This window comes from Salvelinus sp. IW2-2015, linkage group LG36 (assembly GCF_002910315.2).
Source record: "Salvelinus sp. IW2-2015 linkage group LG36, ASM291031v2, whole genome shotgun sequence".
Classification (NCBI taxonomy): domain Eukaryota; kingdom Metazoa; phylum Chordata; class Actinopteri; order Salmoniformes; family Salmonidae; genus Salvelinus; species Salvelinus sp. IW2-2015.
In genome coordinates, this window is record NC_036875.1 from 11,335,618 (window position 1) to 11,361,010 (window position 25,393).

The window sequence follows — 25,393 nt, forward strand, 5'->3', positions numbered from 1 at the left end:
GGGGCTGTGCATTATCATGCTGAAACATGAGGTGATGGCGGCGGATGTAAGGCATGACAATGGGCCTCGGGATCTCGTTACGGTGTCTTTGTGCATTCAAATTGCTATCGCTAAAAGGCAATTGTGTTCGTTGTCCGTAGTTTATGCCTGCCCATACCATAACCCCACCGCCACCATGGGGCACTCTGACATCAGGAAACCACTCACCCACACGATGCCATACACACTGTCTGCCATCTGCCCAGTACAGTTGAAACCGGGATTCATCCATGAAGAGCACACTTCTCCAGCCTGCCAGTGGCCATCGAARGTGAGCATTCCCCCTCTGAAATCGGTTACGACGCCGAACTGCAGTCATGTCAAGACCCTGGTGAGRACGGCGAGCAAGCAGATGAGCTTTCCTGAGACGGTTTCTGACAGTTTGTGCATCTGTGGCATTGTGTTGTGTGACAAAACTGCACATTTTAGAGTGGCCTTTTATTGTCCTCAGCACAAGATGCACCTGTGTAATGGATATGCTGTTTAATCAGCTTCTTGATATGCCACACCTGTCTGGTGGAGGGATTATCTTGGCAAATGAGAAATGCTCACTAACAGGGATGTAAAAAAAATTGTGCACAACATTTTAGAGAAATTGTCACGTCCTGACCAGAGTTCTTATGTGTTGTGCTTGTTTTAGTGTTGGTCAGGACGTGAGCTGGGTGGGCATTCTATGTTGTGTGTCTAGTTTGTCTGTTTCTGTGTTCAGCCTAGTATGGTTCTCAATCAGAGGCAGCTGTCAATCGTTGTCCCTGATTGAGAATCATATATAGGTGGCTTGTTTTGGTTTTTTGTTATTTTGTATTGTGTATAGTTTTCGTGCTTATTAAATCATGGAAACTTACCACGCTGCACATTGGTCCTCCGATCCTTCTCGCCTCTCCTCGTCCGAGGAGGAGGAAGAGCTAGACTGCCGTTACAGAACCACCCACCTAACTCGGACCAAGCAGCGTGGCTACGGGCAGCAGCAGCAGCAGCGGCCACTACACAGGACTCCTGGACATGGGAGGAAATTCTGGAGGAAAAAGGACACTGGGCTCACTTGGAGAATATCGCCGCTCTCGGGAGAGATGGAGGCAGCTAAAGCCCAGGAGCGGTGGTATGAGGAGGCAGCACGGAAGCGTGGCTGAAGCCCGTGAAGAAACCCCAAAAATTTATTGGGGGGGGGGGGCTAAAGGGTAGTGTGGCGAAGTCAGGTAGGAAACCTGCGCCCACTTCCATGCTTACCGTGGAGAGCGGGGAGTACGGGCAGACACCGTGTTATGCGGAAGAGCGCACGGTGTCTCCTGTACGTGTGTATAGCCCGGTGCGGTACATTCCAGCTCCACGTATCGGCCGGGCTAGAGTGAGCATTGAGCCAGGTGTCATGAAGCCGGCTCAACGTATCTGGCCTCCAGTACGTCTCTTGGGCCGGTGTACATGGCACCAGCCTTACACATGGTGCCCCCGGTTCGCCAACACAGCCCAGTGCGGGTTATTCCACCTCCCCGCACTGGCGGGCTACGGGGAGTATTCAACCAGGTAAGGTTGGGCAGGCTCGGTGCTCAAGGGAGCCAGTACGCCTACACGGTCCGGTATATCCGGCGCCACCTTCCCGCCCCAGCCCAGTACCACCAGTGCCTACACCACGCACCAGGCTTCCAGTGCGTCTCCAGAGCCCTGTTCCTCCTCCACGCACTCTCCCTGTGGTGCGTGTCTCCAGCCCAGTACCTCCAGTTCCGGCACACGCACCAAGCCTCCTGTGCGTCTCCAGAGCCCTGTACGCACTGTTCCTTCTCCCCGCACTCGCCCTGAGGTGCGTGCCCTCAGCCCGGTACCACCAGTGCCGGTACCACGCACCAGGCCTATAGTGCGCCTCGAGAGTCCAGTGTGCCCTGTTCCTGCTCCCCGCACTAGCCTTGAGGTGCGTGTCTCCAGTCCGGTACCACCAGTTCCGGCACCACGCACCAGGCCTACTGTGTCCTCAGCAGGTCAGAGTCGGCCGTCTGCCCAACGCCGCCTGCACTGCTCGTCTGCCTAGCGCCGTCTGAGCTGCGCTCTGCCTGCCCAGCGCCGTCTGAGCCATCCGTCTGCCCAGCGCCGTCTGAGCCATCCGTCTGCCCAGCGCCGTCTGAGCCATCCGTCTGCCCAGCGCCATCTGAGACATCCGTCTGCCCAGCGCCATCTGAGCCGCCCGTCTGTCCCGAGCCGTCAGAGCCGCCCGTCTGTCCCGAGCCATTAGACCGTCGTCAGTCAGGAGCGCTAGAGCCGTCAGCAGTCAGAGCAGCCAGAGCCGCCAGCACGTCAGGAGCGCAGAGCCGCCAGCCAGTCAGGAGCTGCCAAGAGCCGCCATCCCAGTCATGAGCTGCCCTCCAGTCATGAGCTGCCCTCCATCATGAGCGCCCTCCAGTCATGAGCTGCCCTCGCAGTCATGAGCTGCCCTCCAGTCATGAGCTGCCCTCCAGTCATGAGCTGCCCTCCAGTCATGAGCTGCCCAGTCAGGGCAGTCATGAGCTGCCTGCCAGTCATGAGCTGCCTTCCAGTCATGAGCTGCCCTCCAGTCATGAGCTGCCCTCCAGTCATGAGCTGCCCTCCAGTCATGAGCTCTGCCAGTCATGAGCTGCCTCCAGTCATGAGCTGCCCTCCAGTCATGGCCTCAGTCTGAGCTGCCTCCAGTCATGAGCTGCCCTCCAGTCATGAGCTGCCCTCCAGTCATGAGCTGCCTCCAGTCATGAGCTGCCCTAGTCCGCGAGCTGCCCCTCAGTCCCCGGAGCTGCCATTAGTCCGGAGCTGCCCCTTCCAAGTCCGGAGTTGCCCCTCTGTCCTGAGCTACCTCTCTGTCCTGAGGCTACCTCTCTGTCCTGAGCTACCTCTCTGTCCGATACTCTCTGTCCTGAGCTACTCTCTGTCCTGAGATACCTCTCTGTCCTGAGATACCTCTCTGTCTGAGCTGTCTCCTAAATCATGTGGGGCCTTGGGGAGGATTCCTAGGCCAAGGTCGGGGTGGAGTGGTGTCCTCGTCCTGCGCCGGAGCCGCCACCGCGGACAGATGCCCACCCAGACCCTCCCCTTGAGTTTTAGGTGGTGCGTTCGGAGTCCGCACCTCAGGAGGGGGGTACTGTCACGTCCTACTAGAGTTCTTATGTGTTGTGCTTGTTTTAGTGTTGGTCAGGACGTGAGCTGGGTGGTGCATTCTATGTTGTGTGTCTAGTTTGTCTGTTTCTGTGTTCAGCCTAGTATGGTTCTCAATCAGAGGCAGCTGTCAATCGTTGTCCCTGATTGAGAATCATATATAGGTGGCTTGTTTTGTGTTGGGATTTTGTGGATGGTTGTTTTCTGTGTCAGTGTTTGTGCCACACAGGACTGTTACGGTTAGTTATTTTTGTTATTTTGTATTGTGTATAGTTTTCGTGCTTATTAAATCATGGAAACTTACCACGCTGCACATTGGTCCTCCGATCCTTCTCGCCTCTCCTCGTCCGAGGAGGAGGAAGAGCTAGACTGCCGTTACAGAAATAAGCTTTTTATGCGAATGTAAAAATTCTGGGATCTTTAATTTCAGCTCATGGAACATGGGACMAACAATTTACATGTTGYGTTCATATTTTTGTTCAGTATAGTGAAACATGTGACCGGTGTGTGAAGAGGGGAGGCAAAAGTATGATACATTATGCTAGAGTTTACTAGTCCTGTAATCTMGTTGTAAATGTACATGGTTTCGGTATGTTTTGGATGATACAGTATATGATTTCCTCTAATGGTTGTCACTGTTTATTCTCTCTCTACACAGACTGACCTGGCTGATGAAGGGGTAGGTACTAATACATTTTGATGCGCTGATACACTATCCTCATTCAACAAATAAATAATCAAGTTCAGGGACCCTGCATGAAATAAGAATTTGTTCTTAACGGACTTGCCTAGTTMAAAAAAAAGGTTAAATAAAAACAAATACAAAAWAAWTGTCTGATACAGTTACATGTTGATTCTGAAACCATGTCTTGCCTTTTTGAAGTGTCCCCCGGCCCAACAATGTGCCTGTGAGAAGGGCGAAAGAGGACTCAGTGGCTTAGCCGTAAGTACTTTGTCTTTCCTTTCCAAACACAGAATACTTTTCCTTTGAAATTTAAGAAGGTGATATATTCCTGAAGGGCTGAATTCAATTAAATGTTCTAAAGAGGAATCTTACATGGTTCTGATATTGTGGATAATTGCTTGTTTTTTTTTATACTTACAATAATTGCTTGCTTTTTTCTAAGTTACACCCAGTGGTCAGAGAAAGCTGTCTTTCTTGCATCTTCATTACCAGCATTCTGAAAATAATCCAAATGCTACAGGACAAGACAGATTTTGGGTTGTTTTTCTTAATGAATTTCCTTTACGCCTCAACTGCTAATTTGTGTTGCCTGTCCTGTCAAGTTATTGCACATTTCCCTTCCCACATAAGATGTCCCCCATGGGCATCCTATGAAGACCTTTACTCGCAATAAAACAGGACCTTTGTCATCGGAAATAACACTTACTACCTCCATTGTCAGCTAGTCAGAGAGGGAGAATGTTGGAGGGGGCTTAAAGTGTAAGATTAGRTTATTTTACACAGTAGTTACTTAAGTAAAAATATTTTAATGTACTACTTAAGTCGTTTTTGGGGGAATCTGTACTTTACTTTACTATTTATATTTTTGACTACTTTTACTTTTACTTCACTACATTCCTAAAGAAAATATTGTACTTTTTACTCCATACATTTTCTCTGACAACCAAAAGTACTCATTACATTTTGAATGCTTAGCAGGACAGGAAAATAGTCAAATTCACGCACTTATCAARAGAACACATGTTCATCTCTACTGCTTATGTTCTGGAGGACTCACWAAACACACATGCATMTTTTGTAAATAATGTCTGAGTGTTGGAGTGTGCCCCTGGCTATCTGAACATTTAAAAAACAAGACAATTGTGCTGTCTGCTTTGCTAAATAATAGGAATTTTAAATGATTTATACTTTTACTTTTGATACTTAAGTATACTTAAAAMCAAATACTTTTAGACTTTTACTCAAGTAGTATTTTACTGGCTGGCTTTCAATTTTACTTGAGTAACTTTCTATTAAGGTATCTATGACAATTATGACAATTGGACACTTTTTCTACCAATGCTTCTAATCATCAGAACAGACTAGAGGCCCCCCTGAGTAAAAGTAAAGATACCTAAATAGAAATTGACCCAAGTAAAAGTAAAAGTCACCAAGTAAAATATTACTTGAGTAAAAGTCTAAAAGTACTTGGTTTTAAAAATACTTAAGTATCAAAAGTAAATGGAATTAATAAAAGTATAAATCATTTCAAATTCCTTATATTAAGCAAACCAGACGGCACAATTATTTTTTATTTTTTATTGATGGATAGCCAGGGGCACACTCCAACACAATTTACAAACGAAGCATTTGTGTTTAGTAAGTCTGCCAGATCAGATGCAGTAGGGRTGACCAGGGATGTTCTCTTGATAACTGTGTGAGTTGGACAATTTTCCTGTCAAAATGTAACGAGTACTTTTGGGTGTCAGGGAAAATGTATGGAGTAAAAAGTACATTATTTTCTTTCAGAATGTAGTGAAGTAAAAGTAAAAGTAGCCAAAAATATAAATAGTAAAGTAAAATACAGATACCCCACAAAAATACTGAAGCAGTMCTTTAAARTATTTTTGCTTAAGTATTTTACACCACTGTCAATAACCAGGTACATTATCTATAGAGAGAGTCCTTACATTCTTACACTGAGACTTAAAGGCTCTCATAATTGCTCTCATTAGTTTAATGGCCAGAAACCTGCGATTGGCTATGCATGGCAACCGCCACACGCTGTCCATGTGCCRAATGGCAACCTGACCTCTCACCTTTTGGCCAAGCAGCAACATGTCCATCCTTTACTTCTACCATTATACACCCCAATACACAGACACACACACAAAAAGCCACCCCCCTTGTGACCACAGGTCCTTTTACCACCCGCACTAAGCAAACAATACCGACCCCCTCAGGAAAACTATGCTTCTCTTTCACTTTGCCCTTCTGTGGCCAGTGATGGCTTATCTCTCATTGACTCACTGCAGATCATTTGCGAAGGATAGTGGCCGTTCGTCAGACATGTTTTGTTTGAAAGTGAGTTAAATGAATCTCGTGTTGTTACTTCATTCCACAGGGGAAGAAGGGTCGCCCAGGAGATGATGGAGACCCTGGTCTTAAAGGATCGAAGGTCTTTGATTTGTTATGATTCTTTTTCATTATTTAATTGATTTACATACCTGTTGTGTTCCTGATGTCTCTCTAAAATCAAAGATACAGCCAATTTCCATGTACTATTCTTCTATAGACATACTGCGTATTCCTTATAGGAGTAATAATATAAGGCTCGGGCTCCCATGTGGCGCAGCGGTCTAAGGCACTGCAGCTCAGTGCAAGAGGCGTCACTACAGACCCTGRTTCAATTCTAGGCTGTATCACAACCGGCCGTGATTGGGAGTCCCATAGGGCGGCGCAAAATTGGCCCAGCGTCGTCCAGGTTTGGCTGGGGTAGGCCGTCATTGTCAATAAGAATTTGTTCTTAAACTGACTTGCCTAGTTAAATTAAAATAAAWAAAWWAAAAAATAATCGAAATTRAATAGCTCAAGTGTGTACWGTGTAAATAATATACGGTAGATTGCCATGTTCTGATTTCCTTTTAGGGAGAGGGAGGACTAAGTGGACTTCCAGGTCAGGATGGCAGAGAAGTGAGTGATACACTTAAACACGTAGTACTTCTTATATGAAATGTTCATATGCAGATATCTATAGATACAGATCTAGGGTCTTAATCTAATCACCCTGTTGCAGGGGAACTTTCCTGGAGGAAATGTAAAACATGTAGTGTATTTGAGGTTTTAAAATGCTTCTGAAGTTTTCCACTTTGACATTTCAGACTTGATTTACAAAAAATGTATCAACCCCTATAAACCCCCTTAAATGTCCATTTATAATAATCCACATAATAATCCACATTTCCTGTTGCTGCAGCAAACTGTCTYAAATTAAGATCCTACATCTGTATGTTGATTAAGCATTTATCAATGTACGTACAGCTGTTGCTCACAATCAAACCTATTATACTGTGTTTGTTTGCAGGGAAAATCTGGTTACAAAGGAGAGAGGGTATGTCATTCAAGTTGTCATTACTATTTACTGTATGTTATTTTGAAGCTASAGTTCATTCATATGACATATTGCTTTCCATTACACAGGGTGAGAGAGGCGAGTGTGGCACTCCAGGAATTAAAGGGGACAGGGTAGGTATGAATAATCCACCTTATCTGCTCTCTGAGTCATGCTTTTGTTCTGTTGGTCATACTACAGGTTGATTTATACAGTACCTTTATTTACTGTTTCATTGAATGTCCACTCCCAGGGTCCTGAGGGCCCAATGGGCACCAGAGGAGTCAGAGGTCTCCAGGTGGGTAAACAACAGCGACATGTACCTAGAAAATGCCCATATTCAGATCAAAGTGTTATACTTTTGTGAAACACCTGTATGAACGCATATATACTCACTCCATGCTCCCCTCCCTCCCACGCACACACACAAACACAATGTCCATGTCTGTAATCATGTCTGTAATCTCTGTAGATCTTCCCAGCAATTTAGCATCAGTATCTGGGTAGCCTTCACTTTATATCCCGATGTGAATTGTGCACCTTTGTTAAGGAGTGTTCTTTGTTCCTCCCCAGGGTTTACCCGGTCCACAGGGTGACGTTGGACCTGAGGGCCCTCAGGGAAAGAAGGTTCGTAAGGAGACACCTCATACTTACCTCATCACACACATCTGCTGTCGCCTGTACACTTCCTTTTAACGGAACTTTAATTAAAAGAGAGGTTCCTGCCACGCGTTGTACTACCTGAGAGTCGAGGGGCATGTGTCTCTCTCCCTTAATAGGCACCTGTGGAAAATACTGGCCCGGTGCCAGTGCCTTCCCCTTCACTAATTCAGCAGCGTGGGGATTAATGCTAGTTTTCACATTCAGGTTCAGTTAATGGCAGGAGTCCTGTTTCTAAATATACGGTACACTAGGAACTGCCTAAAGCACTGTCTACCTCCTTACTAGTCCTCTATTGGGATTGTCAAGGCACTACAGCTATGAAAAGTCAAATGTTCTCTCTCCATGTGAGAACATGCAGGTTTCCGTTGGAAAGAGAAAAAAGGGTAAACACTTTTTTCCRTTGGAAWGAGAAAAAAGGGTAAACAGAATGTTAAAGACAGATGTTGCTGATGCAGATGTTGCAGATGTTGAGTATGTGAACTGTACGTGTTGAGATTTTAGCAGCCTAGTGATTTATCTCTTACTAATTGAATCAGCACCACCATCAAAGACAATCTTTCAAAACTGGATGGATAATTGTGGAAAGAGCAATGTTTATAGTCTACCCTGTTAGGAATATGTTTTAAGAGAGGAATGTAAGGTGTTGAGCATTTAACTGAGGTCAAATGTGATTGTTATGGAGGTATGGACTGAAACGTGTGAGAGATCTGCCTTGCTTTGGGAAAACGTTTTAAGTGGTTATCGCAGCTTTCTGCTTGACAGGCTCCACTTCTTTGTTGTTTCTTGTTTAGGATTAAATAACTCCTAAATCGTGAATAAATCTCATGATTACTGCAAACTCTCCAGCAAACCATTGCCTCCAGTAAAATAGCTCTTAATTGTTTTGAGACTGGATGTTTTTGACTACTTTGAGTCGACACCTCAACTGAGACAATGTCTGGCTTTAGGATGTGCCCTGACTTGTTTTCATTTGGAGGGGTAAAATTGTTTTCCCACTTTTCCATATACAGTACAGTTCAGACAATAGCTCCCCACTGTGTATTCACTGGTTGAATCAACGTTGTTTCAACATAATTTGTCAGCATATTGTGACATGGAATCAACGTGGAAAATACATTGGATTTGAAAAAAGTAATCAACCAGTACTGTTTTCATCTCATTTCAACCAGCGTGGTAAACATTGAAATTAGGGTAAAACTTCAACTTAAATATATTAACTTAACAKATTCTTACAGTGCCTTCAGAAAGTATTCACAGCCCTTGGCTTTTTCAAAATGTTGTTGTGTTACAGCCTGAATTTAAAATGGATCAAATGTGAGKTTTTTTTGTCACTGGCCTACATAAATTTCCCATAACATCAAAGTGGAATTAGGTTTTCAAAATTTWAAAAATACAAATAAAATATGAAAAGCTGACATGTCTTGAGTCAATAAGTATTCAACACCTTTGTTATGGAAAGCCTAAATACGTTACMTAATAAGTTGCAAGGACTCACTGTGTGTGCAATAATAGTGTTGAACATGATTTCTGAATGACTACCTCATCTCTGTACCCCACACATACAAATTATCTGTAAGGTCTCTCAGTCGAGCAGTGACTTTCAAACACTGATTCAACCACAAAGAMCAGGGAGGTTTTCCAATGCCTTGCAAAGAAGGGCACCTAATGGTAGATGGGTAAAAATAAGTTCAAGCAAGGGTTGCCWTCTAGAGAGACAGATTGTAACATTCTCTGTTTCACGGAAACATGGCTCTCTGATATGTTGTCGGAATCGGTACAGCCACCGAAATACCTTATTTAAGTAAGTATTCAGACCCTTTGCTATGAGACTCAAAACTAAGCTCAGGTACATCCTGTTTCCATTGATCATCCTTGAGATGTTTCTACAACTTGATTGGAGTCCACCTGTGGTAAACTCAATTGATTGGACATGATTTGGAAAGGCACACACYTGTCTAWATAWRGTCCMACAGTTGACAGTGYATGTCAGAGCAAAAAACAAGCCATGAGGTCGAAGGAATTGTCTGTAGAGCTCCGAGACAGGATTGTGTTGAGGCACAGATCTGGGGAAGGGTACCAAAAAATGGATCCCAAGAAGACAGTGGCCTCCATCATTCTTAAATGGAAGAAGTTTGGAACCACCAAGACTCTTCCTAGAGCTGGCCGCCTGGCCAAACTGAGCAATCGGGGGAGAAGGGCCTTGGTTAGGTAGGTGATCAAGAACCCGATGGTCACGCTGACAGAGCTCCAGAGTTCCTCTGTGGAGATGGGAGAACCTTCCAGAGGGACAACCATATCTGCAGCACTCCACCAATCAGGCATTTATGGTAGAATGGCCAGACGGAAGCTATTCCTCAGTATAAGGCACATGGCAGCTARGACTGCTAAGGCAGTCAAATTCCACATGACTGTTTAGTCACGGTAATTAGGCTTCTCCAAGCTCTGATGCTGCTGCTGGTCATTAGTAGCCTACCAAACTTGCTAACTGCTTGGTACTCAGCACTCTATTGTCCCTCTAATCACTCTGACATCAATGCAAATGTATTTGAAAATCTAACACTTCATGAGAGCCCATGAGCTCATTTCTATAGCCTATGCAATTAAGGCAGAAAACAGAGTGATGGCTGCTAATAAAAAGAGGAGGCTCCCATCAGCTTTCAATAGGMTAGGCCTACTATATTTATTTCTCAACCTTCCTAATATTAAGCGCATTGCTAATATTTACAACATGAGTATAACCTACCTGGCAGGCATGAAAATAAACCATGGGGAAAAATGTCCTCCATTCGCTATTTAAGTGCATAGATGACATGTATTTTTWCCCGCTGCATCTGTTTCGATACAGGTGCATGATAATGGTCCATTCTAAATCAAACCAAATGTCACACATATATTATTAGTATGTAAAGASAAGATCAACATCAAAATGGCGCCGACAAAGAGGGCTGCCTCGCTTCTAGTCCTTAGGAAACTTTGCTGTATTTAGTTTTTTTAATGTATTATTTCTTACATTGTTAGCACAGAAAATTTTAAGTGTTACTACATACAGCCGGGAAGAACTATTAGATATCAGAGCGGCATCAACTGACTAGCACTACGACCAGGAATACGACTTTCCCAAAGYRGATCATTTGTTCGAACTACCCTGTGCATTTGAGCTGATTCCAGAGGCTGACCCAAAACAACACCGCCAGAGAAGAGGTAGACGGAGCGGTCTTCTGGTCAGACTTCGAAGGCGCACACACCACCCACCGCTTCCAAGTATATTACTCGCTAATGTCCAGTCTCTAGATAACAAGGTAGACGAAATTAGGGCAATGCTTGCTTTCCAGAGACACATCAGGGGCTGTAACATACTCTGTTTCACGGAAACATGGCTCTCTCGGGATATGCTGTCGGAGTCTGTACACCTGGATTCTTTGTACGTCACGCCGACAGGAATAAACATCTCTCCGGGAAGAAGAAGGGCGGGGTGTATGTTTCATGATTAACGACTCATGGTGTAATTGTAACAACATACAGGAACTCAAGTCCTTTTGTTCAACTGACATAGAATTCCTCACAATTAAATGCAGACCGTATTATCTCCCAAGAGAATTGTCTTTGGTTATTGTCACAGCCGTGTATATCCCCCCTCAAGCCGATACCACGACGGCCCTCAAGGAACTTCATTGGACTTAATGCAAACTGGAAACCATATATCCTGAGGCTGCATGTTTTGTGCTGGCAAAACTCTGGATCACTGCTACTCTAACTTCCGCGATGCATACAAGGCCCTCCCTCGCCCTCCTTTTGGCAAATCCGACCACGACTCCATGTTGCTCCTCCCTTCCTATAGGCAGAAACTCAAACAGGATGTACCTGTGTTAAGAACTATTCAATGCTGATCTGACTGATCAGAATCCACACTCAAGATTGTTTTGATCATGCGGACTAGGACATGTTCCGGGTAGCCTCAGAGAATAATATTGACGTATATGCTGATTCGGTGAGTGAGTTTATAAGAAAGTGCACAGGAGATGGTGTATCCACTGTGACTATTAAAACCTACCCTAACCAAAAACCGTGGATAGATGGTGGCATTTGCGCAAAACTGAAAGCGTGAACCACCGCATTTAACCATGGAAAGGTGACTGGGATTATGGCTGAATACAAACAATACAAACTCCCTCTGCAAGGCAATCAAACAAGCGAAATGTCAGTATAGAGACAAAGTGGAGTCGCAATTCAACGGCTCAGACACAAGACGTATGTGGCAGGGTCTACAGACAATCACGGACTACAAAGAGAAAACGTCACGGACACCGATGTCTTGCTTCCAGACAAACTAAACACCTTCTTTGCCCGCTTTGAGGATAATACAGTGCCACCGACACGGCCCGCTACCAAGGACTGTGGGCTCTCCTTCTCCGTGGCCGACGTGAATAAGACATTAAACGTGTTAACTCTCGTAAGGCTGCCGGCCCAGACAGCATCCCTAGCCGCGTCCTCAGAGCATGCGCAGACCAGCTGGCTGGTGTGTTTATGGACATAGTCAATCTCTCCCTCTCCCAGTCTGCTGTCCCCACATGCTTCAAGATGGCCACCATTGTTCCTGTACCCAATAAGGCAAAGGTAACTGAACTAAATAACTATCGCCCAATAGCACTCACTTCTGTCATCATGAAGTGCTTTGAGAGGCTAGTCAAGGAYCATATCACCTCCACCTTACCTGACACCCTAAACCCATTTCAATTTGCTTACCGCCACAATAGGCCCACAGACGATGCAATCACCATCACACTGCACACTGCCCTATCCCATCTGAGGAATACCTATGTAAGAATGCTGTTCATTGACTATAGCTCAGCATTCAACACCATAGTACCATCCAAGCTCATCATTAAGCTAGAGGCCCTGGGTCTCAAGCTCACCCTGTGCAATTGGGTCCTGGACTTCCTGACGGGCCGCCCCCAGATTGTGAAGGTAGGAAACAACATCTCCACCTCGCTGATCCTCAACACTGGGGCCCCACAAGGGTGCATACTCAGCCCCCTCCTGTACTCCCTGTTCACCCATGACTGCGTGTCCATACACGCCTCCAACTCAATCATCAAGTTTGCAGACAACACTACAGTGGTAGGCTTGATTACCAACAACAACGAGACAGCCTACAGGGAGGAGGTGAGGGCACTCGGAGTGTGGTGTCAGCAAAACAACYTCTCACTCAACGTCAACAAAACAAAGGAGATGATCGTGGACTTCAGGAAACAGCAGAGGGAGCACCCCCCTATCCACATGATGGGACAGCAGTGGAGAAGGTGGAACGTTTTAAGTTCCCCGGCGTACACATCACAGACAAACTGAAATGGTCCACCCACACAGACAGTGTGGTGAAGAAGGCGCAACAGCGCCTCTTCAACCTCAGGAGGCTGAAGAAATTTGGCTTGTCACATAAAACCCTCACAAACTTTTACAGATGCACAATTGAGAGCATCCTGTCTGGCTGCACTCGCAATAACATCTGCTAACCATGTGTATGTGACCAATAAAATGTTATTTGATTTGATTTGAAATCAAGAATAGTCTGATAGGTGACAAAATTAGCCTATCACTTGTTAATTATATATTATCACTTGTGAATGATGCACAGCATAAGAAACAATGTATTCTTTTGCAACTTTTAGTCACACACCTCATGTAGCCTACCCATAGGCCTATGTGCTGCAACAAACACTCAAACTGGACAGTTTTATCTCAATCTCTTCATTCAAAGACTCAATCATGGCCACTCTCACGCTTAATGTTTGTACACTGTTTTGTGCWGCTACCATGTTATGCTGCTGCCATGTTGTGTTGCTACCATGTTGTTGTCATGTTGTGTTGCTACCGTGTTGTGTTGTCATGTGTTGCTGCCATGCTATGTGTTTGTCTTAGGTATCTCTTTATGTAGTGTTGTGTTGTCTCTCTTGTCGTGATGTATGTTTTGTCTTATATTTTATATATGTCTATATACAGTTGAAGCCGGTAGTTTACATACACCTTAGCCAAATACATTTAAACTCAGTTTTTCACAATTCCTGACATTTAATCCTAGTAAAAATTCCCTGTCTTAGGTCAGTTAGAATCACGACTTTATTTTAAATGTGAAATGTCAGAATAATAGTAGAGAGAATTATTTATTTCAGCTTTTATTTCTTTCATCGCAATTCCAGTTGGTCAAAAGTTTGCATACACTCAATTAGTATTTGGTAGCATTGCCTTTAAATTGTTAAATTTGGGTCAAACGTTTCGGGTAGCCTTACACAAACTTCCCACAATACATAAGTTGGGTGAATTTTGGCCCATTCCTCCTGACAGAGCTGGTGTAAGCTCAGGGTTTGTAGCCTCCTTGCTCGCACACGCTTTTTCAGTTCTGCCCACACGTTTTCTATGGGATTGAGGTCAGGGCTTTGGGATGGCCACTCCAATACCTTGACTTTGTTGTCCTTAAGCCATTTTGCCACAACTTTGGAAGTATGCTTGGGGTCATTGTCCATTTGGAAGACCCATTTGCGACCAAGCTTTAACTTCCTGATTGTCTTGAGATGTTGCTTCTATATATCCACATAATATTCCTTCCTCATGATGCCATCTATTTTGTGTAAGTGCACCAGTCCCTCCTGCAGAAAGCACCCCCACAACATGATGCTGCCACCCCCGTGCTTCACGGTTGGGATGGTGTTCTTCGGCTTGCAGCATCCCCCATTTTCTCCAAACATAACGATGGTAATTATGGCCAAACAGTTCTATTTTTGTTGCATCAGACCAGAGGACATTTCTCCAAAAAGTACAATCTTTGTCCTCATGTGCAGTAGCAAACCGTAGTCTGGCTTTTTTTATGGCGGTTTTGTAGCAGTGGCTTCTTCCTTGCTGAGCGGCCTTTCAGGTTATGTAAATATAGGACTCGTTTTACTGTGGATATAGATATTTTTGTACCTGTTTCCTCCAGCATCTTCACAAGGTCCTTGCTGTTATTCTGGATTGATTTGCACTTTTTGCACCAAAGTACGTTCATCTCTAGGAGACAGAATGCGTCTCCTTCCTGAGCAGTATGATGGCTGCGTGGTCCCATGGTGTTTAAACTTGCGTACTATGGTTTGTACAGATGAATGTGCTACCTTCAGGCATTTGGCAATTGCTCCCAAGGATGAACCAGACTTGTGGAGGTATACCATTTTTTTTCTGAGGTCTTGGCTGATTTCTTTTGATTTTCCCATGATGTCAAGCAAAGAGGCACTGAGTTTGAAGGTAGGCCTTCAAATACATCCACAAGTACACCTCCAATTGCCTCATATTATGTCAATTAGCCTAAAGCCATGACAAATTTTCAGGAATCTTCCAAGCTGTTTAAAGGCACAGTCAACTTAGTGTATGTAAACTTCTGACCACTGGAATTGTGATACAGGGAATTATAAGTAAAATAATCTGTCTGTAAACAATTGTTGGAAAAAGTACTTGTGTCATGCACAAAGTGTATGTTCTAACCGACTTGCCAAAACTATAGTTTGTTAACAAGAAGAGGAGTGGTTGAAAAACGAGTTTTAATGACTTCAACTTAAGTGTATTGAACTTCCGATTTCAACTTTAATTGGTATCATGCAATATATCTCTAAGTAAGATAAATTAAAAACAATGGTTCTATGTGATGTCATTTAACTTTAATCTGAACTGAATCTAAATGTAAAACAACTGAATGTAAAAGTTTCTCTGAACTCCTAGACTGAATTAGAGCTTTGGACTGCCCTTATAGCTGAAACTCACTCCCTTGTTCTGCCCTTTAGCTGAAACTCACTCCCTTGTTCTGCCCTTTAGCTGAAACTCACTCCCTTGTTCTGCCCTTAGCTGAAACCACTCCCTGGTTCTGCCCTTTAGCTGAAACTCACTCCCTTGTTCTGCCCTTTAGCTGAAACTCACTCCCTTGTTCTGCCCTTTAGCTGAAACTCACTCCCTTGTTCTTGACATTGGATCTGTATTCTGCTGCTGTCTTTGTTTGCTGCTAACTTTAATCTGTGTCTCTTGTGTTTGTCATCACAGGGTGACCGGGGTCCCGCTGGCCCGGCCGGAATTCAGGGAGAAAATGGTATTGGACTTCCTGGATCTAAGGTACATTTAGTCTGTTATTGCTTTTGTCTAACTAATGAATTGTTTAATGTTACCTGTTCCATCTCACTGTGTCTTTTTTGCAGGGTGATCTGGGATTCCAGGGGAAACCCGGCCCCCCTGGTCCACCAGGGTTGGGTGAATATGGCCAGCCAGTGAGTGGAATGAAACACCCGACTAGCATTTTACTGTAGCTTACTACATTATGTAGTTTGGTTTCATTGACAACCTGATAAACCTTGTGAGTGATACTATACATTCAGTGTACAAAACATTAAGAACAACTTCCTAACATTGAGTTCCGGGCATGGACTCTGGAAGGTGAGTCCACAGTGATGCTGGCCCATATTGACTCCAGTGCTTCCCACAGTTGTGTCAAGTTGGCTGGATGTCCTTTGGGTGGTGGACCATTCTTGATACWCACGGAAACTGTTAAGCGTGAAAAAGCCAGTAGCGTTGCAGTTCTTGACACAAACCGATGTGCCTGTCACCTACTACCATACCCCGTTCAAAGGCACTTAAATATTTTGTCTTGCCCATTCACCCTCTGAATGGCACACATACACAATTCATGTCTCAATTGAMKCAAGGCTTAAAAACTATTCTTTAACCTGTCTCCTCCCCTTCATCTACACAGATTGAAGTGAATTTAACAGCTGACATCAATAAGGGATCATAGCATTCGCCTCAATTCACATGACCAGTCTATGTCATGAAAAGAGCAGGTGTCCTTAATATTTTGTATACTCAGTGTATATCACAGTAGGAAATGTGAGCTGGGATGACAACTACAAAGACAGTGTCATCTGACCCAATGTTGGTAAATGGATAATGCTGGTTTATTTTACAGGGGCCTCAAGGGCCACAAGGTTTTCAAGGAGAGATAGGACCCCACGGAGAGGGTCTCCCTGGGCCAAAGGTATGATTACGATTTTGTCATGACTAAAAGGGAAAATACAATAGAGAAATGATCTGGGCACAGCTAGAATGCGCTCCTCTTCATTTTTATCCTCCATTCTTTCTAGTGAGAATTGTGTTAGCCCACAGCATCATTTCTGGGATTACCATTAGCTACAATGCTGGAAGCAGAATGTCCACTCAAAAGACCTTCTTTGTATTACACCAATAGCAGAAACAGACATAAACCTTCCATAAATCAGACGGCTTCTCAACCTCTTGATTCTACCAGCGCCTGGGCTGTCGAAGATGGCCATCTGTTGGGCCATAATTGGCCTCAGAAACTGACAAGGAGTTACATAAGCATGAAAGCACAACTCTCATTCGCTGGATTTCAGAGGGAAGAACTGTGGAATAAACACATTTACTGCATCTGCCAAAGCCAGGCCCTGCTCTTCTCCAAAGTAGTCTACTCACAGCTAGTTCTCAGTCAAGTGTTACCATTCATGTTGATGCGCGCATGCAAACCCTTTAAAAACAATGTAATTTCTCCATGTTGCAACTTGTGGAGTGACATATCATATCTTATATGTGGACTGTTCAAACATCACATACACTTGGAGAGGGGCTGGATTTGGAGAGGGGCTGGATTTCCATGGGATTTAAGTGGCAAACAACCACAAAATGGAACACATTATGTAAACATAGCTATCATTTTTTTATGACAGCACTTGGAGATCATCTTGGTTTTTATTTGAGTTATATTATCATCATAACATGTAGAGACATGAACATGAACACAGTGCTTATATCAGATGAGTAAATGTATAAAACATCCTCATGAACAAATTCTTTAGCAGTGGAATACTTCCTTCAGTCTGTTTTTCCTAATTCAAGTCAGAACCTGAGAGCAAATAAAATAACAGCAGTGTTGAGAGTGTGACCTGTGGTTGATGCACTTACATTTGGCAGTAGTAGGCAGATCGTGGAAAATGAGCGTAACACAGAAAATGTCCTGAGGTAACCAAACATTGGCTCTTATGGGAAAGCCCTCGTTCCGAAAAGGGGTCAGAGCAGTTTTAAAGGACAGGTCAACCCCCCCCCCCCCCCAACAATTAATATGTTCCTGTCTGTGTGTCTGCATTTAATTATTTTCAACTGTTGCTGAGGCAATAAACATGCCAAAATGCATCACCCTCTCCCTCTGCCAAGTTTGACAAGGGTAAGCAACAGAAGGATAACGTAAACATATTCCAACATGAACGCCATATTTGAGAATAACATAACTTCAGTCATAGAGGACCATGTCATGTTACTCACAAGACAGACAGGTGCTAACTTAACCCTCCCGGTCCCTACTACACTATTGACTGAGAATGAGAACAATGAGGATAGTGCTGTGATTGTGTGAACCAGTGGGAGCTGGATGTGTGTGACGGGAGAGAGGGGTGATGACTTGTCTTTGTTCGGCAGGGAGACCGGGGGCTGGCCGGACCGAGGGGGCCAAGAGGACAGACGGGTGCAGGAATCAAAGGAGAAAAGGTGGGCTGTAAATACATCATTAATCAATGCCATTCACACAAACATGCCATGTCTACCCAACAAAAGACCTTGGAGCACTGCATTGAGAAAGAAAGGGCGGGGGGAGGGTTATAGCAGTAGTTACTGTGGGAAAGTTGAAGGTASGATTCTTTTTGCATGTTGTAGGATTCAATAAACAACCATGCTACAGTATATTGTTACATACAACTACTGGCATAACCAGTGTCTAGCACTCAAATTAAACCACATTTAGGGTTAGGTGGTTAGGGATTTTAGCCCTCTGTAGTCAAGAATAAGATACTCTATATGCTCACATYACATTTAGGAAAGGCACTCATGCAGATATTCAGCCTGGTGATTCTATTAGTACCAATTATCTTGATTTKAAGACATAAAGGCCAATAAACTCATAAAGGTTTAAAAGCCAACCTAGACCCTCAATCAGGGTCGGATTAATGCAGGGGTTTAACGGGGCTGAAGCCGCTGGGGGAAGAGAAATCAAATAGGAAGCAAAAAACAAAAATATATAATAATAATAATGTTTTACAATAATATTAAAAGGAAGTATATACTGTATGTATTATATACTGTATGTGGTATATATTTTGRWTTTTTTTTACTGCAACTGCCAAACCTCAGGAGCCTGCTCTGCTAGTCATGCMTTTTTTATCCAACCACAGGAGCCCACGCCAAATGTTCAAAATACACCAGAGAGCATAATTTAGCCATAGAGGATCAATAGTTCATAATGGATWAAGTTTTATCACAAGCACATACAGGTATCTGCCAAAATAAAAGAAACACCAACATAAAGTGTCTTTATAGGGTGATGGGCCACCACGAGCTGCCAGAATAGCTTCAATGCACCTTGGCATAGATTCTACAAGTGGACCTTAACCATACCAGGGAAATGCACCCCCACACCATAACATATACTTTGTATACCTCGTTTACCCAAGTGTTTCCTTTATTTTTGGCAGTTACCAGTTTGCCTTCAGTTGCCGCTCAGTTTGGGCAGCATGCGTGTCAAATATACAGCTTGTTGCATTGTGGCCATAGACATATAATCCATAGAAGGGTTTTGGAACCTCTTACCCTGGCAATTTGACAGTTAARCTCATRGGTACACTAGCAATGGATGCCAGTCCTGACTTGAATGGGAACTGCCATCTATGGATTATATTTCTATGGTTAGTTGCGGCTGTCGTTTTGCCTTTTACAGAATTCAAAATACAATTGCGGGAAAAACATGCAGTTTGGAAAGCAAATGCCCACTGCTGAAAAGAGAAGACTAATCTGTGTTTAGAACCAATCAAAAAAAAGATTCTCAACAACTTCCAATTTTAGCTAACAGCAGCACTGTTTTTCAAAGTATCTCATCTTGAGATAGGCTATTGCCACGACGAGCGCATCGGCCATCACCGTGAGCTGGGGGCAGGGGAGCCTATAAAAGACAAAKCCCCGGGGCCTATGATTTCTTAATCGGGCCCTGCCCTCAACCCTTTTCATGTTTGACCTCAGGGTGAGTTCGGGCCTCCAGGTCATCCAGGACTTGTTGGACTTACAGGAGCGGGCATCCAGGGGGAGAAGGTAAGATGAGTGGCGAAGGTTAACGTAACACTACACTTGCATGCCCATCAAACACACACACATGTGATTKTGATTTTTATTCCTCAGGGAGTGGAGGGTCCCAGAGGTCCACCTGGTGGCAGAGGACCTCAAGGAGAGGGCTTACCTGGACCTAAGGTTGGTAAAGACAATGTAAAGCCATGAATTGAAGGCCAAGATAATGGAATTCTCTAATTGCTGTTGTTTGTAGCTAGCCTGTTGTTTTTGCCTGGTGGATTTTTCACCCTGCTTTCCATTCTCTTATTTCTAGGGTGATCAAGGTTTACCAGGAGAGCTCGGAGCTACAGGGGAGAGAGGCGTTGGTGAGCCAGGGCCAAAGGTAAGACAATACCTTATCCACCCTCTTCCAAATAATTAAAAACACCTTCTCAAATAAGCCTGTTGAACTTGTGATATATTTTTTAAAGCAATTTGTTTCTTTTCCAGGGTGAGCTTGGTACATCTGGCCTGGCTGGCTTACCTGGTCTTCCAGGCGAGGACGGGGCTCCAGGACAGAAGGTGTGTTATTTCACCTTTACACCACTTCTATAGATCCAGTATAGTTCTATAGATCCAGTATAGTTATATAGATCCAGTATACTTCTATAGATCCAGTATAGTTCTATAGATCCAGTTATACTTCTATAGATCAGTATAGTTCTATAGATCCAGTATACTTCTATAGATCCAGTATAGACCTTCCTATAGATCCAGTATAGTTCTATAGATCCAGTATACTTCTATAGATCCAGTATATTCTATAGATCTAGTATAGTTCTATAGATCCAGTATAGTTCTATAGATCCAGTACACCACAAAGGAAAGGAATGTGCCAATGTGAAATGGTCTGTCACATCTACCCTTCGCCACTGCCAGGGTGAGGCGGGTGTAGCTGGTATAAGAGGTCCTGATGGAGCAGCAGGGATCGGCACCCAGGGCGAGAAGGTAGGTTTCACATCCTTACCCTTCTGTCATACTAACCTGTAAGCACCAAGAAAGGGGTCATGTAAATGATATGTGCGCCACCCCTACCAGGGAGACCAGGGTCAGAGGGGCATCCGTGGATTACATGGACCTCCTGGCATGACCGGACCCTCAGGGGCAAAGGTAATAATGATAATAATATTTGGTTGCATTTATATAGCGCCTTTTCACCTACAGTAGATTCTTCAAAGCACTTTGCATAGTGGGGGGGGGGGGGGGGGGGGGCAGAATGCTCACCCCCGTAAGCTAGCATAGTGGAGAGGTGAGGAGTGATATATGCCAAATGGGAATCAGGTGGATAATTAGGTGGACATGATAAGGGCCAGGTTGGGAATTTGACCAGAACACCTCTACTCTTACGATAAGTATCATGGTGAGAATAACACAATAACACACAATAGCACAATCTGATCACAGCATTGCAGATTTAGCGAACCTGATAGAATTGTTTGCTTTGACCTACCATTATTCATTAAATTAACGTCTATTTAGGTTATTTACAACCAACACTCAACACACACTATATTGACTGCATATTTTTTGAGGTTGTTGTAATAGCAGCCCAACAGTTTGAGTTCAACCAAAATACACTAGAAGATTACAAAAGTGGGAAACTCTGCAGAAAATCTCTGCAGGCTGCTGGTAGTGTAGGGCTTGTTTGGATAAAGTGTCTGTAGAGTTCAATGTTATTTGAATTTTTTTCAGGGGGAGCCTGGCACACCAGGCCGACTGGGCATGCCAGGACTACCGGGACGGGCCATTGCAGGTCCCAAGGTAAGAAATACACATCTATTAACACCCTGTTTCTGTATGCAGGTCTTGGCAGGTACTGTACACATTTGACAGGCCTGTTAGCCTGCAGTAAGAAACACTGTTACATGCAGTCTGTTGCAATGCATCATCATATCCTGGCTGATAAACAGCATTGTGATGAGCTTATCTCATCCTCTGTCTCAGGGTGATCTAGGCCCACCTGGTCCCTCTGGGCCGACTGGAGAGACAGGCTATGGGCTACCTGGGCCAAAGGTAAGTGTTGCAATTCACAACAAAGAAAATATGAAATTACTATTACTATGAGGCATATGCTCATCGTTTGAATAATGTTTTTACCAGGGTGATCGTGGTAATCCTGGTCCATCAGGACCTTTTGGGCCCAAAGGTGAAGGTTTCCCTGGTCCAGTGGTGAGTACTTACAACCAGCATGACCAACTGCATACTTAACTGCAGATTACTGGTGTTAAGCCAAACTCATTCAATTTGGATTGTTCCCCGTTCTTTTTTTAGGGTCCTCCAGGCCTTCCAGGTCTACAGGGAGAGCAGGGCCCTGAGGGCGTTGGCATCCCAGGACCTAAGGTACTTGTCATGTATCTGTCCCTAAATCATCTATGTCAATCTGCTACAACTACATGTCAATGTGAATGTGTATTATGTATCGTACGTGACTCTACATCTGTCTGTCCCAGGGAGACATTGGCTTCAGAGGATTGCCAGGTTTGCCAGGCCCAAAAGGAAAGGGTGTGCAAGGACCACCGGTATGAAGCTAATATTAACAGAACTTCCATTATTAAGCCATAGGTCACATTCTGAGTGTAATACGTGGCATACCTTAACACATACCAGTAGTGACGGCAATGTCCAAACTTAATCAACTTTAGTTATAGTCTGTAGCCTGTCCGTCCCCTCCCATTAAATTAGCATCATTGGTTTACAGGGTAACATTGGAAGGAAAGGACCCCCTGGTCCAAATGGGCCCCCGGGGGAAGGTCTGCAGGGCCCCAAGGTATGTTTAATAACACCGTCCACTCCTGACCTGTAATCTTTAGTGTGTTTTAGCTCTTTTTCAACTACCTGGCCTTTGGGTAAATGACCACCCTATGGGTCTTGTATTGATTAATGATTAATCTTTTGTATTTTAGGGTGAGCAGGGGTCTCAGGGTGTGACAGGGCCAAGGGGACCCATAGGGGAAGGATTCCCAGGAGGTAAGGTAAGAGGATGACATGCATGCTTCAACTCATAACCCTCTTCCTCTGATGGATGTAGTGACCTTGTCTCTAACASCAGTGCTCCTGTTTCTTCCTCCTGTCTCTTCACTGCAGGGTGACCGTGGCTTGCAGGGTGAGAGAGGAAATAAGGGTGTAAAGGGGGGCATGGGAGATTCTGGGGTTCCTGGAGAGTCTGTGAGTTTTCTAAATATTCATTGTTTTACTAAAATTGCTGTTTTATGATGTTATTTCATATAATTTAGAAGTAGTGATGTATGAATCATTTCAAATGTTTTCTCATATCTCAGGGGAGGCCAGGAGTAAAGGGTGAAGCAGGGCTTACAGTAAGTTCACAAACTTTACATATTGCTTGAATGACTCTGTAATACAAAAATATGAAATATGAATATAACTCTCACACTTCTATCACTTCCAGAGAGAAGACATCATTAAATTGATCAAGGAAATATGTGGTAAGCCTAACACCATGATAATAATAAATCCAAGCTAAAACATGAAGCATTAATTAAATAATGTAAATTCAGCATCTCTCTCATGCTTTTAGGATGTGGAATCAAGTGCAAGGAGAGGCCAATGGAGCTTGTATTCGTCATTGACAGCTCAGAGAGTGTTGGTCCGGAAAACTTTGAAATCATCAAGGACTTCGTCACAGCGCTGGTGGACCGTACCACTGTTGGACGTAACGCCACCAGAATTGGACTGGTTCTGTACAGTCTGGATGCCCACCTGGAGTTCAATCTGTCGCGCTACATGACCAAACAAGATGTCAAGCAGGCCATCAGGAACATGTCCTACGTGGGTGAGGGAACCTATACTAGCACCGCCATCCGGAAGGCTACCCAGGAGGCCTTCTACAGTGCCCGTACTGGGGTTAGGAAAGTGGCCATTGTTATCACAGATGGACAGACAGACAAACGAGAGCCTGTGAAGCTAGACATTGCTGTGAGGGAGGCCCATGCTGCCAACATTGAGATGTATGCCCTGGGGATTGTCAACATCTCAGATACAACCCAGGCCGAATTCCTGCGTGAACTATATCTGATCGCCTCGGACCCYGACAGTGAACATATGTATTTCATCGACGATTTCAACATTCTACCAGGTGATTAACATGGTCATATGTGTATGGTATCACACATTACTTAATACAATGCTGTTGTACAGTAATAACAACTTTACCCTTTATTGTCATACAGATATCATATTTTATAGTTTACCTGAGGTTGTCATTTCTCTCCTTCTGTCTTTCAGCTCTGGAGTCAAAACTTGTTAGCCAGTTATGTGAGGATGAGAATGGAGCCCTTGTGTTGTATCGCAACGCTAATGGCTTTGGAAGGAATGGGAACAACGGTCATGGGAACAACGGTCATGGGAACAACGGTCATGGGAACAACGGWCAKGGGAACAACGGACAGGGGAACARCGGACAGGGGAACAGCGGACATGGGAATAACGGACATGGGAATAACGAACATGGAAACACCTATAATGAGGATCCTATCCTAAATCCAAGTGGAGGCACCAGTTCCCAGAGTCACATCAGAGGCCGTGGAGATAACTTTGCTCTGCCCCTCAATGCTGGACCACTCCCAGTGCAGGTTCAAGTAGACCTTTACAGGACACATTTATATCATACAAAGTATCTCTCCTTTGGTGTTATAGAGGAGCAATTGAAGGATTGCTTTGTTATAGTCATTGCTCTGTTAGTCAATTAAATTACATTTTAGCAGTAGTGGGTTGAGTTACTGTCTAACTAATCTATGTGTGTGTGTCATCATCCAGGTGGATGATGAAGAGGGTGAAGATTTAGACGTAAGGACCCACGTGCGAGGAGGTAGTACTGTGGCTGTAGTTAACAAAACAGTATCCATCTTCCCTGCAAGGGAAAGCTCCCACTCCAACACAGCTGTCTCATCATCATCATCAGGATCTGCATCATCATCCTCAGGAACATCAGGTTCAGCTTCATCATCCAGCGAGGGCCAATTTCAGCCTGTATCAATTCCTATCCCTGATTCTATTTTCCCCCAAGGTTAGGACCTAACACTGCAACATGTTGTGTTAGATAAAGAAACACAGTCATTTCTGTCATGGAAGTTGACATTCACTATTTTTGCACGTTTTCAAATTCCTTGAATTCGGAAAGTATTCAGACCCTTTTACTTTTTCCACATTTAATTACATTACAGCCTTATTCTAAAATGGATTAAATCAATATTTTTCTTCCTCAATCTACACACAATACCCCCTAATGACAAAGCTAAAACCGGTTTTTAGAAATGTTTGCAAGTATTCAGACCCTTTGCTATGAGACTCGAAATTGAGCTCAGGTACATCCTTTTTCCACTGATCATGCTGGAGATGTTTCT

The 25,393-nt window shown here is 44.0% G+C and overlaps 1 protein-coding gene across 1 annotated transcript in view; it reads left to right on the forward strand.

The window, feature by feature from the left end:
• The window catches only part of col28a2a (collagen, type XXVIII, alpha 2a), a 28,890-nt gene extending 3,829 nt beyond the window's left edge, over window positions 1–25,061 (forward strand). Inside the window, exons 3-33 of the mRNA XM_023981819.2 lie at window positions 3,809–3,829; window positions 4,034–4,093; window positions 6,219–6,272; window positions 6,743–6,787; window positions 7,179–7,205; window positions 7,295–7,339; window positions 7,459–7,503; window positions 7,779–7,832; window positions 15,924–15,992; window positions 16,076–16,144; window positions 16,840–16,908; window positions 18,360–18,428; window positions 19,950–20,018; window positions 20,106–20,174; window positions 20,308–20,376; window positions 20,484–20,555; window positions 20,913–20,981; window positions 21,072–21,143; window positions 21,726–21,794; window positions 21,978–22,046; window positions 22,134–22,202; window positions 22,305–22,373; window positions 22,484–22,552; window positions 22,732–22,800; window positions 22,937–23,005; window positions 23,118–23,198; window positions 23,312–23,347; window positions 23,440–23,476; window positions 23,569–24,126; window positions 24,276–24,622; window positions 24,807–25,061. Coding sequence (XP_023837587.2) covers window positions 3,809–3,829; window positions 4,034–4,093; window positions 6,219–6,272; window positions 6,743–6,787; window positions 7,179–7,205; window positions 7,295–7,339; window positions 7,459–7,503; window positions 7,779–7,832; window positions 15,924–15,992; window positions 16,076–16,144; window positions 16,840–16,908; window positions 18,360–18,428; window positions 19,950–20,018; window positions 20,106–20,174; window positions 20,308–20,376; window positions 20,484–20,555; window positions 20,913–20,981; window positions 21,072–21,143; window positions 21,726–21,794; window positions 21,978–22,046; window positions 22,134–22,202; window positions 22,305–22,373; window positions 22,484–22,552; window positions 22,732–22,800; window positions 22,937–23,005; window positions 23,118–23,198; window positions 23,312–23,347; window positions 23,440–23,476; window positions 23,569–24,126; window positions 24,276–24,622; window positions 24,807–25,061 — 2,844 coding nt within the window. The remainder of the gene's footprint in view (window positions 1–3,808; window positions 3,830–4,033; window positions 4,094–6,218; window positions 6,273–6,742; window positions 6,788–7,178; window positions 7,206–7,294; window positions 7,340–7,458; window positions 7,504–7,778; window positions 7,833–15,923; window positions 15,993–16,075; window positions 16,145–16,839; window positions 16,909–18,359; window positions 18,429–19,949; window positions 20,019–20,105; window positions 20,175–20,307; window positions 20,377–20,483; window positions 20,556–20,912; window positions 20,982–21,071; window positions 21,144–21,725; window positions 21,795–21,977; window positions 22,047–22,133; window positions 22,203–22,304; window positions 22,374–22,483; window positions 22,553–22,731; window positions 22,801–22,936; window positions 23,006–23,117; window positions 23,199–23,311; window positions 23,348–23,439; window positions 23,477–23,568; window positions 24,127–24,275; window positions 24,623–24,806) is intronic.
• The last annotated feature ends 332 nt before the right edge of the window (window positions 25,062–25,393 follow it).